This window comes from Pleuronectes platessa, chromosome 8, assembly GCF_947347685.1.
Source record: "Pleuronectes platessa chromosome 8, fPlePla1.1, whole genome shotgun sequence".
In the NCBI taxonomy this organism is placed as follows: Eukaryota; Metazoa; Chordata; class Actinopteri; order Pleuronectiformes; family Pleuronectidae; genus Pleuronectes; species Pleuronectes platessa.
The window spans coordinates 10,787,487-10,804,776 of NC_070633.1; the positions used below are offsets into that span (position 1 = coordinate 10,787,487).

The 17,290-nt window shown below is 45.0% G+C and overlaps 1 protein-coding gene across 3 annotated transcripts in view; it reads left to right on the top strand.

Annotated features, from left to right (window-relative positions):
• Positions 1–4,223: 4,223 nt before the first annotated feature.
• arhgef9a (Cdc42 guanine nucleotide exchange factor (GEF) 9a) overlaps positions 4,224–17,290 on the top strand; it is a 45,327-nt gene continuing 32,260 nt past the window's right edge. The window contains exons 1-4 of one of the 3 annotated variants that reach the window (XM_053429472.1): positions 4,224–4,762; positions 6,090–7,773; positions 10,444–10,570; positions 10,671–10,777. In XM_053429472.1, coding sequence (XP_053285447.1) covers positions 6,169–7,773; positions 10,444–10,570; positions 10,671–10,777 — 1,839 coding nt within the window. In that variant the 5' untranslated portion in view covers positions 4,224–4,762; positions 6,090–6,168. Of the gene's footprint in view, positions 4,763–6,089; positions 7,774–9,630; positions 9,648–10,443; positions 10,571–10,670; positions 10,778–17,290 lie in introns of those variants that run through there. The other 2 variants (XM_053429471.1, XM_053429470.1) reach the window with 2 other exon arrangements.

Below are 17,290 nucleotides of genomic sequence, written 5' to 3' on the forward strand. Positions count from 1 at the left end.
CATGGAGACCTTGTATTATGCCTTTATGCACTCATTTGCTCTAAAACCTGTTAGTTGTCTTATACCTGGCTCTCTTGTCTTCTATTCAAGAGACATGTTTGCAGCATTGAACCATTTTAATAGCTGAATAGTTTAAAAGTTGTAGACCTTTATTCAACATTACATATTTTCCAATCCGTCCATCCATCCGCTCATCCATTGTCTATATTGTTCATCCTTTGAGGATTGTGAGGGGGCCTTGAGATGTATTATTACTACAGTACATAGGCATTGCATGTATAGGAAGTTCCTGACTGAATCATAGGCGTTCATAATACTGTCTTGCAAGAAACATAAACAATGTTTTGAAATGTAGACTAGTAGAGAGGATGTTCTAGAGAAATATTTCTTTATAATCTCCAGATTTCAGGTGGAGAGATTATTTTGGCAATGCTATTTGTTCAACAATATTAAAGAACAATGTGAACTTATAAGATGACAGCCTCCCTCCCTCTTTTGCTCCCTCTCCTGGTGATAAGGCAGAGGAGTACACAGCCAGGGAATGAGAAGAGAGCTGCATGCATATTCCTCAGCCTCTAACTAGGACATGGGAAAGGAGCTGTAGAGAGGACGGAGGAAAATGGAGGGAGAGGGACGGAGAGAGAGATTGCATCCAGTTATAACTGAAAAAACCTAATGATGTGGCAATTCCACCATCTACATCTAAATGGCCTGGACTAAAACACTATTTTTTACGGCCTGACCAGCACAGAGGACACTGACCAGAGTCAATGTTGTGGTCAGAGGTCAGCATTCATCACAGAGATAAAACAGACAACACTAAAGCAGCCTTCTCAATGACAAATCAGTGAGAGGAATGCCAGTTTACAATCAATCACATGACTAACTGTCTGGACTCTCACCTTAGATCTCAACCATAAGCAATACTGACCCATTGTGTCCAGAAGACGCAGATTTGCTCAACTTTATCTCCTTTTGTTCCACTCCGTTAAATATCCCCCATCAGCTGACTGGGATCCCACCTTCCATCGCCCCCTGGTCCCCTGGGTTTTTTCCTTTCCCCAATCTCAGACTGTGCTCTGCCTGAAGAAGCTGGAGGCGGCCAGATGAGAGGAAATGGTGTTTTGTGTGTGCCAGGCTACGTTTCCCTCTCTGTTGCTGACCCACAAACACAGTCAAGTCCAGCTCGGCCCAGGAGGGCCTGTACAGCTCGACACAGAAGCAGATAAACTGTGAAAGGTGAACATCTGCCTGATCTCCCATGTGACAGCAACATTCACTCAGAGGAAGGCTGCAAAATCTGCTGTGATAAAACTACTTATAAATACAGATATGACAAAGAGCAAGTAGTGACACAAAAATTACTAAATCCATGAAGCCTAATCACATCTATAAATGCTCCCAATTTTTGTTGAAGTGAGAGCATTTCATATGTTACGAGCATGGTCTTTCTGGAGTGTTGCCTCTGATTTGAATTCCTAAAAAATCTGCTGTTTCCTCTCCTGCTCTAAAACAGGAAGTAGAACTGTGGTCGTCTTCCTCTTGTCTTGTTTATTCGAACTCGCCTTCCTGTTTTCAGATTTATCCCGATAATGGCTGAAAGTCCCCCAGCTGAAAGCTCATGGCACACACACACATACACACACACACGCTTAAACACACATTCCCTCTGTCCTGTCCCTCTCTTAGATGACTGTGAGATGTGTTTAATGAAATCTTCCCCTTCACACCAACATTCTTGCTGTCCATGTGTGTGCACATATGTCTGTTTGAGTCCACGTGTGTGTTTGCATGTTGGTCCGTGACCCAGGCCAAACTGATTTATTTTCCCAAACTGATTGATTATCTCAAACCGATTGCAGTTGAGCTCGAGGTGACTGTGAAGAGGCAGGATGAGTGTGTGCGTGTTTTTTTTTTTTGTGTGTGTCTGTGTGTGTTTGTGTTCTAGGGGGATAGTGCCATATGCAGCCAGGCCGGGGAAGTATGCAGGTCAGTGCTGAGGGAATGTCAGGAATGTCAGTGAAATTCAAACTCTCTTGGTCCACTGCAGGCACACACACTACCTGGGCATACTTCATACCAAAAGTGGGCAGAAATTTTAATTTATATGTGCCAGTGTATTAGGAGCCATAGTTTATACATGCTCCCTCTATGGACACATGGACATGCAGCAATGTTGCAGTGTTTTAGCCTTGATGGCCCCAAACACCTGCAGACGTAAAATTGACTGAAATCCCAGCTGTTCTCACACGAGTTACACCTCCCGGGTTCAGTTCCCAGGCTTTAGTAAGCCTTTCATTTGATATCACAACATATCTGCCTCCCCCTCCCTCCCTCCCGCCCTGTCTGGCCGGCTTTTTCACAGCAGCCTGTTTTCACTCAGCAGCTTCTGACAAAGACTGGTGAAATAATTACAGCTGGGCCCTAAAGTGAGTGTTTGTCTCCAGTAATCTCCACCAAAACCCAGCCCGGTGGGGACCGTGTCATAGGAAGAGGAGGAAGAGGCCGATTGTTCTGCAGACGAGAAGCCGGCGATGACATCATTTCAAAAAGGAGCTCTGTTCACGGCGTGTTCCAACACTCGCCGTGAACAGAGGCAGCAAAATTGAACTCGCCGTAACATCCACGGCTCGCCAGACATCAACAAGAACTTATCATTTCAGACATATGGCCCAGCTGGTCGAGAGGGCATAAATCTGTAATCTCCTCTCCCGCCATTCATCGCTCTCTCTCTCTCTCTCTCTCTCTTTTCCCTCTCGTGCTTTCTGTCCTTCACACAAAATGTTTGGATGATTATATTTTCCCAAAGATAAGAGGTTGTCTGAATAAACCAGATCTGAACTGAAACATTTTGGACCAGTTGAGCCAGGATGTCTTTTGTGATGGGGGGAGGATGGCAGGAAGACTGCTTGGGGTTCTGAGGAAGTGAGCGTGTAAGGGAGGGGGGGGGGAGAAAATGAGGGAAGGGAAGTGAAGGAGAGCAGCAAACAGCGAGTCAACGCAAAACAATGAGTGGCAGGACGAACGAGGAACGACAGACATAAAGGTCTGAAATGGACCAATATATAGGTGTATGTGTGTGTATGTGAATAAAAAAAACAAGCTTATTAGGTCTGACTACGAAGGCAGACGCTCCATCAGAGGAAGAGGTCATTTGAAGATGAGGCTGCTGTAATTCACAGTGACAGTCGCGGATGAGTTATGGGGCGGTGTGTACGTCACCATTGTTGCTTCTACTACGACTACTCCTACAGCCTCAAGTGCCGAGAGCCGCTGCACGCAGAGGGCCAGTGGGGGGAGAGCGGCTCCACGGGCGAGCAAGGGAAGCGTGGACACATCGAGATATTTACATACAGTCAGACAGACTTCCTGGCATTGTCAGCCTGAGAGCGTTGATGTCAGATCCACTCCTTCCTGCGCAGAAGGGACAAACGCCACGAGATGACAATGGGCCCAAAACAGGACAAAGAGGAAATGTTTAAATTTAGGCCCCTTCGTCCACCGTCTCCTCTTTCACGGCTATGGAGCTGTGGAGCTGTGGAGCTGTTTGGTTTTTGTGAATTCCTTCAGTCGCCCCCCTCCTCGACGAACTCCCTCTCCCCATTGTGCCATTTCAATAGAAGGATTTTCACATTCAACGCAAATCCCAAAGGAGGATCAGCTAGTGAGACCAGAGTTCAGTCAATCATTTGTATTCACCGATGTTCCCTTAGAAATAATAAGTGCTTCCCCATAAATACACACACAGCAAAAAGTGTACGCTAAATAAACTGTATGCTATAATGGCTCTGGAAATTTGCCCTTTGAATTTTAAATAGGATTAAAAATACAGAAAAAAACTCAAGATTAAAGTAATGAGGTTATGTCAACTTTCCTGTAAAGTTGCTTTGTCTAAAGACACTTTGAGTTCAGTATTGCATTTTGTGTGTGTGTGTTTTGTTTACCACTTGAGGACCTTTTCCAGCATAAAACTTTGATCTTGTCAGGACCAGTAGACATCCTGGAGACCAAAGTCTGTACAATGAGGTTAGGGACAAGGTTTTGGTTAAACGCAGTCCACAATCAATGGATCAAAGAGAACATTTTGGTCATTCTTTACAACTTCAAGAAGATTAGGACTTGAAGATTAAGACTTGGTTTTAAGGACATGGATAGAATCAGGTTAGTTGTGATGGTTAAGCTTAGGGTAAGGGTTAGGTTGGGGCTCAAATGAGTGCTACAAGCCCACAGACACAGGTGAGGCAGCGCAGGCAAGTTCTATAAAAATGGGGTTAGCTATAATAATCTGAACAAATCCAAATGTTTATAAAAGTGCTTAAAAGTCAAGTTCTGTTGTGATGGTATAGGGTGAGGGAGTTAGGGAATGCATTCTGCCAATGAGTGTCCTCACTAAGATAGAAGGGCGTGTGTGTGTGAGTGTGTATGTTTTTGTGTGCGTGTGTGTGCGGGAGTGTGTGTCTGTGGGACTCTATCACAGATCAGAGTCTCGGGTCTGCAGCAGCTCGCAGGGCAAGAGTTCACCGGTCTGTCGCTAACTTACCCGGGGAGTTTCTCTCAGTCTGACGAGAGCTCCGCCGAGTTTACAGCTGAACACATGTGATCAAGGAAGGAGTCGCGCTCCGCAACACAACTCCACACTTCACCCATGGATAGAAGTTAAAGCCTCTGAGGAACACCGGATAAGTTACAGGCGGAGGTTTCACTCACTGTAGGGACGGACGGCGGCGGCGATGCCCGTTTAACCGGAGGAAGATTCCTGACGGTGAGTTTACAGACTTTAATCTCAAAGTTGAACCGGATACATGAGCGACAGTTTAGTTTTTAATGATCTCAACTTCATACGCAAGTTTAGGAAGTCACTGAATATTAACGCGTAACGCGTGCGTGCTGTTAATCTGTCATTTAAAAACGTTAACTATGTTCTAAATAACCCATTAATGAATAACCTTCAGGCGACTCATCCAACCTGCTGCGACGTTAACGTTTTTATTTGACGCCATAAAAAAAAAAAAATGAAAGGTATGTTTTTGACGCCCAGCCCAAGTTGAAGTTGGTAGATATCTGTCAGAGCGACCGTTGCTTTGAAGTGACTTTGAGGTTTTATATGGAAACAAGAGCTAACGCTGTGTCACACTGTATATTTCGCCTGTGGAAGCCAAATAACAAAAATATATTTATGTCTTTTGTGTATTTGAGTTACTTATATCTGTTAACTACCCAGCAGTCTATTTTAATCTATGAAAAAAATCCAATCCCATCCCCAGTGTTGTGTGAGAGACACCATGTTTAATATTTACATGATAAAAAAAGAGCAAATATATGTGATTACAGCCTCTCACCCCTGAATAAATATGTGTTGTTATCAAATAAGTGCTTTCTTTTAATAATATGATAAAACAGCTTATCAGTTAAAAAACACAAACGTGAAATTGTGACATTCTACAAAAAAAGGCCAGCCTAATGGAGGCACATCCTTACTGGTGATGTCAGGCACCAACAAAGATGGATGCTGAAGGCCCCAAATTACACAAGATGCTGCAGCACATTAAAGGGATTATGAAATGGGGGGGGGGGGTAATTAACATGTTGTAGTGCAGCTTCTTGCCCAGCATTTTCTTCCTCAGAGGGCGCTTATCTGAGCTGTGATGATGTCACAGCCGGAATCAGGCCTGAAATAACCAGACGTCTCTGTAGCGAGCGTTTCCATGGCAACGTAGCCTCCCTGTTCAAATGGTGGAAGGGGGACTGCGTCTCAAGTAATAACTTTGGATAATGTGGATCAAATATAAGGCAAGGGGAGGTGAGGGGGGGGGGGTATTGGCTGTTTGTTGCTGTTGACTCATGGTACAAAGTCCGTGTCCGAGAGTACCGAAATGAGAGCTTTAATGTTTTCAGCCGTTTTGAATATCGCTTCTTATCTCTTCCCTGAACATTTGACCTCCTGTTTGGATAAGATTTTTCAGACCGTCCACTCTGAATGTTTATTGTAAGGTAGTTTGCATTTCTGACAGAATGAACCTGAAACAAAATGACAAGGCCGTCAGTTTAACGTCAACGCACTGATTTAAAATGTGGTTTTGTTCCTCCAGGTGTTTGAGAAGAGCGTGAGAGCGGCCCGAGACATGATGTCCATTGGACCTGATAGCTGACACTGTAGCATGAGAGAGGATGGAGCAGACAGACAACCCTGCCCCTGAGAGCAACAACCCTAATGGGTTTGTCAACCGAGTGTTTAGTGTTTCTCTGGATGTGGAGAATGAGACGAGCAGTGTTTATATTCAGGAGCCTGGTCCAGTGCCTGCGGAGGGGCAGGGAGGGACCCAAGATGCCTCTTCTCAGTCCCCTGTCAAGGACAGACAGGAGGTCAACCGGAGGCCCCGTGCCTCGGGCGGCATCTGGAAGATCTTGAATCGAAAGAGAGCTATGTCCGAGCTGGAGAGGCGACCCCACTCCATGATCTTGCCCGGGGAGGCTTCCATCCCTAAACTCTCATTTGCTGACAAAGTTCGCTCCTTCAAGAAGCTCAAGTCGCCCTCTGTGTTCAGGGGCAAGGCAGGGAAACTGTCAGCGGCCAGGTTCGGCAGCTCGTTTGTTGACGAGGAGTCTTTCTGTGGGGACATTGGCACTCCACAGCAGTTCAGTAGGGGCACGCTACGACACCGTGGCAAGCGGCACTCGTATGCTGGCTACACTGGCGAATTTGACTGCTCGTTTGAAGATATTGACCTCTCAGCTACTTTGGACAGGCATCAGCCCACTGTGACAGGAGAGGCTGTGACTCAGAACGGTTGTAAATCATCTGAAAGAGTTTCCTATACCAAGCGAAGCCACAACAATTCAAACAACTGTAACAAAACAGCTTCAGGCTATGAAGAGCCCAGCATCAAGGGGAGCCTGCGCAACCACCAGGGGAGAGGGAGGAGGCAAAAAGATGTGTGGAGTTACCTGAGGAGGATTTCTCTTCTGGGGAAGGCCAACCCTGTTTACTCAGAGAGCTTTGACTCTGAACTCCCCTCTCTGGACAAAACCATCGACTCAGACTATGGCTCTGTAGACTTTGAGATTGTCAGAGACTTGCAACCTCCGCCCCCGAAACACTCTGACACCAAGGGGCACTTTGGTGGCCTGTTCAAGTTTTTCAACAGCGTAGCAGAGACGGCCAGAAAATGGCGGACGACATCTCGTTCCTTCTCACCTCCAGAGGGAGAGGCGACTCCGATGAGCTCCCCGCGGGCTCCACAGCGCACAGTGGACAACATTCACAGTGTGTCCCTGACGCTCCACAGCGAAGGACTTCCAACATCCCAGCCTAACCCGTCGTCCCCAGTGAACACTAAATCCTCACACTCCAGTTGCTTTGAAAGTGATTCTACAGTGCCTGCGACAGGGGGACGATCCCCTAAGGTGGTGCTGAAAGCCTTCAGGGCATGCCCAAGATCTCAAGCTGTCAATGGCCTCAAGAGCTCTGAGGGTACAGACAAACATATGGATGGAGAGGCAAACCACACGTCCACAGCCATAGTGGAGAATCACATCCCTCAGTCATGTCCAAACACAGAGTCTAAATACGTAACAGGGGTTAAAAGAGATCCATCACCCTGTCTCTGTCAAGAGGAAAAGGTAGAGGGACAGACAGGAAATGAGCAGGATTCCAAGGATGCTCCACCTGACTCCCACCAGATACAGGAAGTGAATGTGCAATCACAACAAGGTGATAAAGAGAGTACAACCAATAGCGTGCCCGCATCAGATTCCACAGAGGAAATATTCAAGGTATGTAACTTTAAATAGAAAATGAGCTGCATTAATTAACAGCCAGAGCATTTTTAATAAACACATTCGGTAAATAAGCCAGTTATGTGTCATTGCCTAACTGCTGTTGTGTTTTCCTGTGTAAGAAAATAATATTTGCCTCACATTTGAATGCTGTAACCACATTTCATTGCAGGCTCTTTCAACATCATTAACACCCCCATAGGCATGCATCATGTAATTATTGCAATAATGCTCAAACTATCATTTATGTAACTGTTTTAACCAGCATCATTAAATTGCTTCTTAAATTCATCAACCCCAAACTAAACAAATCTGTGCTGGGTATAAGAGCTGTTACTCATGATTTAAGTCCTAGGTGTGGTTCAGTAAATGCCAGGGAGAACCTAACATGCCAGCCTGTGAGGACTTGAAATGGGCACCTACTCTACAGTTGTCCTGTTGCCCCATCTGTTGGAGAGAAGAGGAAATAGTCAGTGGTCACAATGGCGGACGACATGGAGCTGGAGCAGTTTGTTCTTTCCTGCTCAGTCGGCCTCCTGTAGCATGCAAGGAAACCCGATTTCCCACAGAGCCGGCTGTTTGTGACCCGCGCTAGCCCTAGAGCTCCATGACGTCTGAGCTACATGACGACACCCTTCCCCTCTCACTCCAGTGGAGGCATTAGTCATCTACCTCCTAGTCACAACAACGAGTCAGGACATGTTTGCCATGACTGCTAATGACTAAATGAGATGTGACATCTGAATACTCAGCACACTTTTAGTTAGGGTCTATTATGCAAGGGGGGTGTGATTGTTTTGGTTGAGGTGCTTATGTGCAGTTTTACCATAATTTAAGAGAAGTGACGGCACCAGGAAAATTCTCCTCCATTATCACAGACTGTTTTCAAATCAAATCCAACCAAATTTCAAACCAGTTGTATTTATTTCATCTTCATTGAAATTTCACAATAACTAGAAGTACTACTCAGTGGAGCACATACCTTCACCAAGGCCCAGCTGTCGCCTTAAATTCAATCAAATAGCACAAATTCACTCATAGATGTCAGTCCTCAAAATATGCCAGATTTTTCATCTTTGAATGATCTTTGAATCATTTTTTGGGGAAATTCAGGAACATTTTCAAAAATGCCCTGTGTTATAAAGTTAAACTGCACACAGAGAGCCCTCATAGGCCCAAATGTCTCCTTACGAAACCACATCTACTGTAAATTCACTAGACCTGGATATTTATTCTCGTCCGCACCAAATTGCATTTTTCAACAAGATATTATATTGAAAGACGCCCCGTCTCACAATGTTAAAGGAAGGGAAATGATGCCTGGAATAAAAGTTCTTCCGTGTTCCAACGAAAACTCAAGAGGTAATCAAAACGCGGTATTATCACTCGTGGCGAGCAACTGATGCATCGAAACTACTGAATTGAAATGCTCCATATTTTTTGTTGAATATATAGAGGTACTCCTCCCAATTTCTTGCACAAGAAATGCATTGTTGCAAACTGCTGAGTGTCTGTGCCAATCACAGCTGTGTGAGCAGATTGCCGGCCAGACAGGCTGCAGTGTAAGACAGCCGGGCTCGGCCGTGCCCCACTCTAGCACAGAGAGGACCTCTGTACATCACAAGCTCCCCCGCCCTCGTCCTCGTCCTCGCCCGGCCTCGGCTGTCCTGGACCTTGGGAGGCCCAACCACGACCGAGATCTCTACAGCCACTACACCGAGGTGGGATCGCTGTGTCGGCGGAGACGCAGGCCTGCTCCCACCACGCAACATTCCCCGGGGCAGGGACGGGTGGCCGCTCGCTCCAGGCCCTGCTCTGTCATAGAGACCAGTGTTACTAGGGAGACGCCGTCCATGGAGATGCATCACAGAGTAAGATGCCAAAGAGCAAACACAGGCATTCATGCATCGCTGAAAGCAAACGCACAAACCCTGGCACAACGGCGGCAAATAAGCAGTCCCACAAATATCCAAATACACATTTTACACTGACTCATACATCACATCCCGGTGTTGCAAAAAAATCAAAGTAGAAGCACAGAGTTCCACTTGTAGTCTACAGCAAATCGCCGATAAATACGACCCAAGCCCATAATGAATCACACACACACTACGGATTTTGAAGGGCAGCCCAGTGCTAACCCAGTATTTATACTCTGCTTACTGTTAGCTGCAACAATGCGTGCATGCTCTGGCCCATTTATAGAGGCCTGTATTTCTGGACTCTGAATGCCACTTTTCCATCAGCTCACTTCCCCCTCTCCCTCTCTCGTTTTCTTCTCCCCTTCTCACACTCTTTCTTTCCGTCTTTGTGGCCTCTCTTTCTCTCACTCGCTCACTCTCAGTCTCTCTCTGTGGCCAATTTTCTGCCTCGTCGCTCCCATAAGCTCTACCTCACATTGCCCTAACTCAGAGTCAGTTCATTTTAACCTGAGAGACCGCCTGGTTGGCATGATGTATGGTCTCATGATCTGCTGCAGGGCATGCATACACTGACCGGTGCACCAGAATAGACTAGCTGAATGTGAAATACTTTAATTCGCTGCATAAAGGGGGACAAGGCAGCAAGAAGGCTTTTTTTTGTTATTGTGAAGGGCAGAGGAGTTTGTGCATCAAAGTAACCCTGTTTAGAATGGAGGATATGCCCTAACTACTCAGTTCCCTTCAGGCCTTGTCTCGCCCCCCGGGTGTGTCACCATTAGAGCCCCCACTTCGGGCATCTCTCCAGCGCTGCAGCTCCCTGCCGCTTTCCCCCCGCACACTCACGGCCTTGGCGCGGCTGCTGCCTCACTCAGGTACTATTTGACTTTTTATTTTGTTTAACAACAAATATGAAAACTAGTGATTGACATGGTTTTGTTAATTTGATTACCTGTCTGCGTGTCCGCCGAGCAGATATGGGTCAGTTGTCATCGTCGGTGCGTTTGCGGTCTGGAGACTCCGGGAGCTGTAGGAGGAGGAGGCTGTTGAGACCTGGCTCAGAACCACTGCAGGTCAACATGGTGAGTTGCATGGTCACACACACACATACACACACACATTTACAGATCGACCAAGTCACTGCATTTACGCTGTATTAACACTGTAAAACCCTGTGCATATGATATAAGGTGTACTTGCCACATTGAGTTTGTTCTCCTGATGGAAACATGAGCAGATGTGAGATAATAGGACGATAACCTTTCACTGATACTACTAATTTGGAGATGACAGAGCGCTGGTCAGTGCTCCTTCAGATAATGAAGGAACTGATCCATGAAGAAGGCAGCCATGTGGATTAATGTCATCCATTACTCTTAGACCATTACTCATCCTGAGTTATCCGGAACACCTAGCATTTCTGATGTTTTTATTTATCTGATGAGAGCACCTGAAGCAGCAGAAGGTTGTGTGTGCGTGGGGGGGGGGGGGGGGGGGGGGGGGGGGGGTGTAACGTTATATCATTGCGATATATACCTGGTGCGCTGTTAGAAGTGTAACAGGGGGCTTTGTGGGTTGTGTGAAATTAGATTCAGATTACGTTGGTGTAAAACTACTCAGGAAGTGAAACCAGGCATTTCAGAATCTGCGCTTTGATGTGCAAGTGGCCTCCAGGGGTTTCCAGTGGAGGGAGATGCAGAGTTTGTCTGAAGCATCCTGACGGGGTAGTGAACATTTGGAGGGATGTGACCGACATCTATTGCTGCAGAACTGCGACGCTGTTTACATTGAATATTCACTGAGAACTTGCATCCACTAGAAATGGGGCACAATTATATCAAGTTTAAAATGTTGGTTTGATATCAATAAATGCTAAGATAAATGTCACACTATTATTAATGTTGATTTTAAAGACTGAGCTTTGTTCCTGAGTGAAGGCTGTGGGTCAGTTCTGATTTACACCTCCTCCGTGTGCTTGCCCAATGCATAAGTATTTCATCTTTATATATACTAAACTTAAAATTGTTATATTGCGATCTATGGTTCGTCAAAAAGCATCATGGTGATGTTTTATAGCACATTTCATTCAGAAATATAAATACACAATAAAGTTAAAGAGGGTTAATATTGACAGGGCTCATATTTTCTACAACAGACTCAAATTCAGTTTACAAAGAGTCAGCAAGGATTTACCACAACGTCTGAGGTACAATCAGTAGTTTTGAATCACGAGCTCCGGGCTTCCAGCGCTGGCACGTTCTTTGCAGCAGAATCTTAGCAAACTGTGTCTTTGAAGAGGTGATACTACCGCATTCAGGCTGCGATTATGATTTTTTTATTCTTGCCGGTCGAAATAGTGTTTGTGAGCCATCGCATTTTGTTGCCATGACACTCGCTGGCTCCTGTTCATCTTCTTGCTTCTATCTTTAGGCAGCCTTTTTAAGTGTGGGCTAAATAGAGAAAGTGTGTGGGTGAGAGAGAGAAAAGGGGTGGGAGAGAAACAGAGAGGGGAAGAGAGATGCTCCCTTTGTGTGTGTGTGTGTGTGAACGTGTATGTGTGTGCACTTTTGTGTCACGGCCCTCCCCTGGGCTAGGGAACGTGGACACATAACACTGGAAATGCTGTGTGTGTGTTTGAATGGCGAGGGAAGTTCATTGGTGGCGAGCTCAGATGGTGGGATTCGTGAGTGCATCCTGAGCATTGAGGTAGCAAATATACATATTTATGTTTATACCATCCTTAAATGCACAATATGACCTGACATGTTAGCGCAGCTGTAGTGTTCTCATATCGATGGACGGTGCTTCCAAATGAAATCTGTGTGTTGCTGTCTGATTGCTGGTAAGTCATTCCTTGTTTATTTGGTGCTGGTTCTCACGTCAGGATGGAATCTGCTCTTTGTGATGGAGCAGTGTAGGTTACAGTCGTCTTATTAGGACGACGACTGGAGCCTAGAGGCCGCAGGCAGAGAGAACGTATTCTCACTGCAGTGGATTAACTGCTAATGCTGACGCCTCTCTTCTCCCTTTCATTTAAATGGTTTCTCTCTCCCAGCCACTGCCCTCTTCTCTTCTTCTCTTCTCTTCTCTTCTCTTCTCTTCTCTTCTCTTCTCTTCTCTTCTCTTCTCTTCTCTTCTCTCCTCTCCTCTCCTCTCCTCTCATCTCCCCTCCTCTCCTTTCCTCTCCTCTCCTCCTCTCCTCTTTGTTAATTCCTATGTAGATGAGAGGACAGTTTCCTGCGTGTTACTAATGCTGTGCCCGAAGCTCTGCTGTCAACTTGTCAGAATGTTGGGGGACTGTCTTATTAAGTGCTTCATGCAGCTTAAGAGTTTCAACAGAAATCGTATATGATTAAGTTTGGGCCAACCTGGGTCGGCCTGGTCATAATCACATTATGCAATGCCATCTATTTATTATGAACGCATGAGTCAGCAGGCAGTGGCTATTTGGGCGAATAGCAGGGCAGTGATGAAAAAGGACAATGTTGAGTTGAACTTCTCACGCACCCTCTTTCATACACACGTGGGGAGCACCGGCCCTTATTAGGTAATTCCACCACGTAGAGTCTGTTTGTATGTGCATCCTCTGTATGATACACCCTCCTCATAGCACTCACACACTTCACACGCTCTTCTGAGTCACTGCAATAATGACTTCATCATTTGTGAGGGAAGGAAAAACGCCGGCTGGTGATATCTCTGTCAAACGCCTTGTGATTGTGCGGCATTTTGTTTCACCCCGGGGTTTTATTTCAGAGCCCCGTGAGACAAAGCGTGGGAGTAGGTCTCCCTAAAAATAACTGCATGTATGTACAGTTTGCACTCTGAGCCACAGGTGACCTAGAATCCTTCATCCTCCCTCTGCCCGGGTGCAGGCGCGTATCTGCTGTGACTTACTTGCAGCCACCAGTTAATGCTGTTTTGAAGGATGCGGTGGCCTCTGATAAATAACCGGTGCCTGACTGAATCTGAGCAGGTGGCTGTGACAGAGCCTCCCTAGGCTTGTTTCTTCCAAAGAATGGGTTTGTGCCTGTCAGGTGTGAGTACGTGCTTTGTTGTTGCTGTTGATGGTGTATGCATGAGCGTGCGACTCCATGCTCATGTGCTACATGTTTTTGCGTGTCTGTGTGTGTTATGGGAGAGAGGGACGGAGAGGCTCCGGGCCTTTTCTCTTATGTAACTGTTGAGAGGGTTTCCTTTGCTCCCTGCAAAAGCCATTTCCACTTTTATTTCAGAAGGCTGCATGTTCACTGGAGGAACAGGGCTGCCTGTTAATTCTCTGACTCACTGGTGTATCCTGTTTTTACAGTATTATACTCTGAGCTTTGCCAGATCATGCATGCCCCTGCATGTGCAAATCTGTCTTTGTGCTTTTTTTGGGGAGAACATTATTTTTCATACCTCATCTGGGCCAGTATCTCTATCCTTCCATCATCACTCAAAGCATGTTGTGCTGCTGCCACTGGAGGACAGTGGGGGAAATATTGGTGGATGGTTTAATGTCACAACACGCACAGATCTCTGTTTTGAGACTGTTTTCAGGCCCAGGGCTCTCCAGCGCTTGTTATCCAGCATCAGTTGTATCGTTTATGATAGTTCTCCCAGGGTGCTTACTGCTTAGATAGTTTTACCCACAGTCATCAGTTTCCTTTGTTTAGGGAAAAACGCTATTTATTTTCATGGCAATTTGACAGGTTCATAAAAGGGATAAAGGTGTTTTCTGATCTTAATTCAAAACAGAAGAATATCACCTTGTGCTAGGTAAAGTGATGACGCCTCATGAGCCTGTGGGATTTCTTCAAGAAAAAAAAACACAAGCTCAGATGCGTTGCAGTATTCCCGTGTATTATTTCCCATGATAACTTTCACTGCGTACATTATTTATGACAACTTGTACTCTTTAGTGAACAAAAATGTTTGCTTGAAATTGTACATTTCCATTTCTCATAATTACCTATTCACAGTACAATAGAATGGAGGCTATGTAGCCCACGTCCATCCCATGTTTAATGGTCCTTGACTACTTCCCATATTCATATTTTTCAGTCATATTTGCAATATCATTATTTGTAAAAACTATTGTGCATATTTATGATATGGGTACAAACAATGAAACTTAAGAATTCTGCTGTTGAAATCTGGCACTTAACTGAGTGATTTTCTGACGGCAAAGCGTTCCACACAGGAGATCTACTAACGTAAACGGCAGTTTGTCAATATGTTTTACACAATGTCAGCTTATTTAGTAACCAAAGTAGCGACTGTTCATAAAAATATAAACGTGATTAATACATATAAATTGATACTTGTTTATTTCTACATGCAATCAAAAATGAATAATCACTTGGTCATTCCTTTACACTCGAACATTTGTGGTTAGATCTTATATGTACTCAACAATGTGACATTCAGGGTTAGACACAAAGGAAACCATACTGTCATTCATAAGCCAATACATTATTCAGACCTGATTAGAGCTGGTCCTCTCGGTGCTTTGTCAACCTACTGCTGATTTATGTTGACTGTTGTCTTGAGGATCATCTGTGACTTATATTATTGTTTTCTGTTTTTTTTTTTTGAACTGAGCCGATTCAATCAGGATTACTTGGAAAAAAAAAAAAAATGTATAGATTCATAATTTGCTTCTCATCCATCGTAGATCAAATGAGCTGTTGCCTCTACAGGGAAAGAAACAACTTTATCCCCAAAATGGAGCAGGCCTTTGTAAAAACATTTAAATGGCAGACTACATTCAAGCTTTAAATCTTCATCTTCACAAAACAGGATTATTTTGAGCAAAGTTCGTGATCATAGTATGGTTTTTTTATTTGAGCAGATTTTTCGTTTATACTGTATAGTACTATATTTATCAACAGTGTCATAGATTCATTCTGGACTCATAAGCTTAGAATAAGTGCACTTTCACACCCACCTTGTTTGGTCTTGACCTTCTGACTTTTCAGTTTAGTCTGTTGTTCTCCAGAAATGGAGTAGCTTAGGCTCAGAGGATCCCTTCAAGCGTTCACCTCAGACAATATAATGTTTGAAAGAGAAGAAGTTGCTGATATTGGTTGTAATACCATAATAATATTACAGTGGAAAAAACTTTTACTAAAAGAACTGATTCATACATTTTTACATTTAAATGGAAACTTTTTTTCATTACTTTCATTAAGTTAGTGAATACAATAACCGCATTAAAATCATGCTGACGTCCGCCGCACCCCTGTCGGCAAATCAATCATTGTCAAGTACAGGCAGATGCAGGTCATGTAGGACACAACGTACGTATGTCACACAAATATTCTTTATTTTGCTCTGTAATTGCGATATGAAACCAAAACTAATAGGATTATATGTAAACAATGGAAAACACAAAATCTTGTACTGACAATGATCATCAAGGTACTAGGTTTCTAGACAACTACTGTGATCTAAATATTAAATGAGTATTTCTGACGTACAGACGTAGCTCCAGCCATGGTCACTCTGTCTCTGCTCCGATAAATGAGACAGAAGCAAACTGCCTATACTGTGCTCGGCTAGTTAGAATGTATCCTGCAGGCCTCTGTGAAAGATGGGCCGGATTTTTCTGGCAGCTGCCATTTCTTGTGTACATTATTTAGCTTGACTTTCTGCCTCTGACCTCCCTGGCTCGCTGCTACGCCACATGTGGCGTCAGAGAGAAAACCCTCCATACACGTATTATGCAACCGCCCGCTCCTTGCACTTCTTCCTTGTTCCCCCCTCTCCATCCGCCTCCCTTTCTTCCTGACCTCAGAGCTCATCCTCCCTCCCTCCATCAGTTCCATCGCTGCCTTCCCCTCTCCTCAGATCCGGTTTTCTCTCCTGCTGGTCTTCCTTTGCACCCTCACCTCGTCTCCCCTCTCCACTCATCTCCATCCATCTATCCCTCCCTCCAGGCATGTGAAACACCTGCTTCCTGCGGCCGGCTGTGTGTGTTTGTGTGAGTATGCACCTTTTTAGGTGCATCCATGCCAGTGAGCAGTCATATATTTTGGATGACAGGCTTGTTAGTGAATGTTTTAATGGCCAGCGGTATGTCAGGTGGAGTCTGTGAAGTCTTTGATGGGGAGGAATTGACCTATCAACAAGAACTAAAGTGCTTAGAAACACAGAATGCCAAACAAGCCTGCGCCCCAATATCATTTTACTGCAGAGTTTTGCATTTCAATCCTCTGCTCTGCTTTTGAACTCTCGTGGGGTGGAAGCAGTGAGAATTTAAAATCATGCTCGCTCGCAGGGAGGAGAGGTGGAGCTGTGGAGCTCTGTACCCACGCCCCTTCTTTTACAGTGAGTTTCACATCTATTGCATATAGTTGGCATGATCAGAGTGGGTGAGTGTGCTCGTCATGGCCGACTGCAGTCTCTCAGACAATGTGACAAATCTCAACACAAATGTTGCGACAAAAAATCCCAAAAGAGGCACACGCAGAACGAGGATTCGAACAGGCATTGCATGTGCATGTAGCAGCCAGAGATCACAGGGAGGATGGGGAAGCACTGCTGCCCTAACCTCCCAGTGATTTGGGCCGCAGGTGGCTGACAGTGCTCTGATGAACGGTGACACTTGT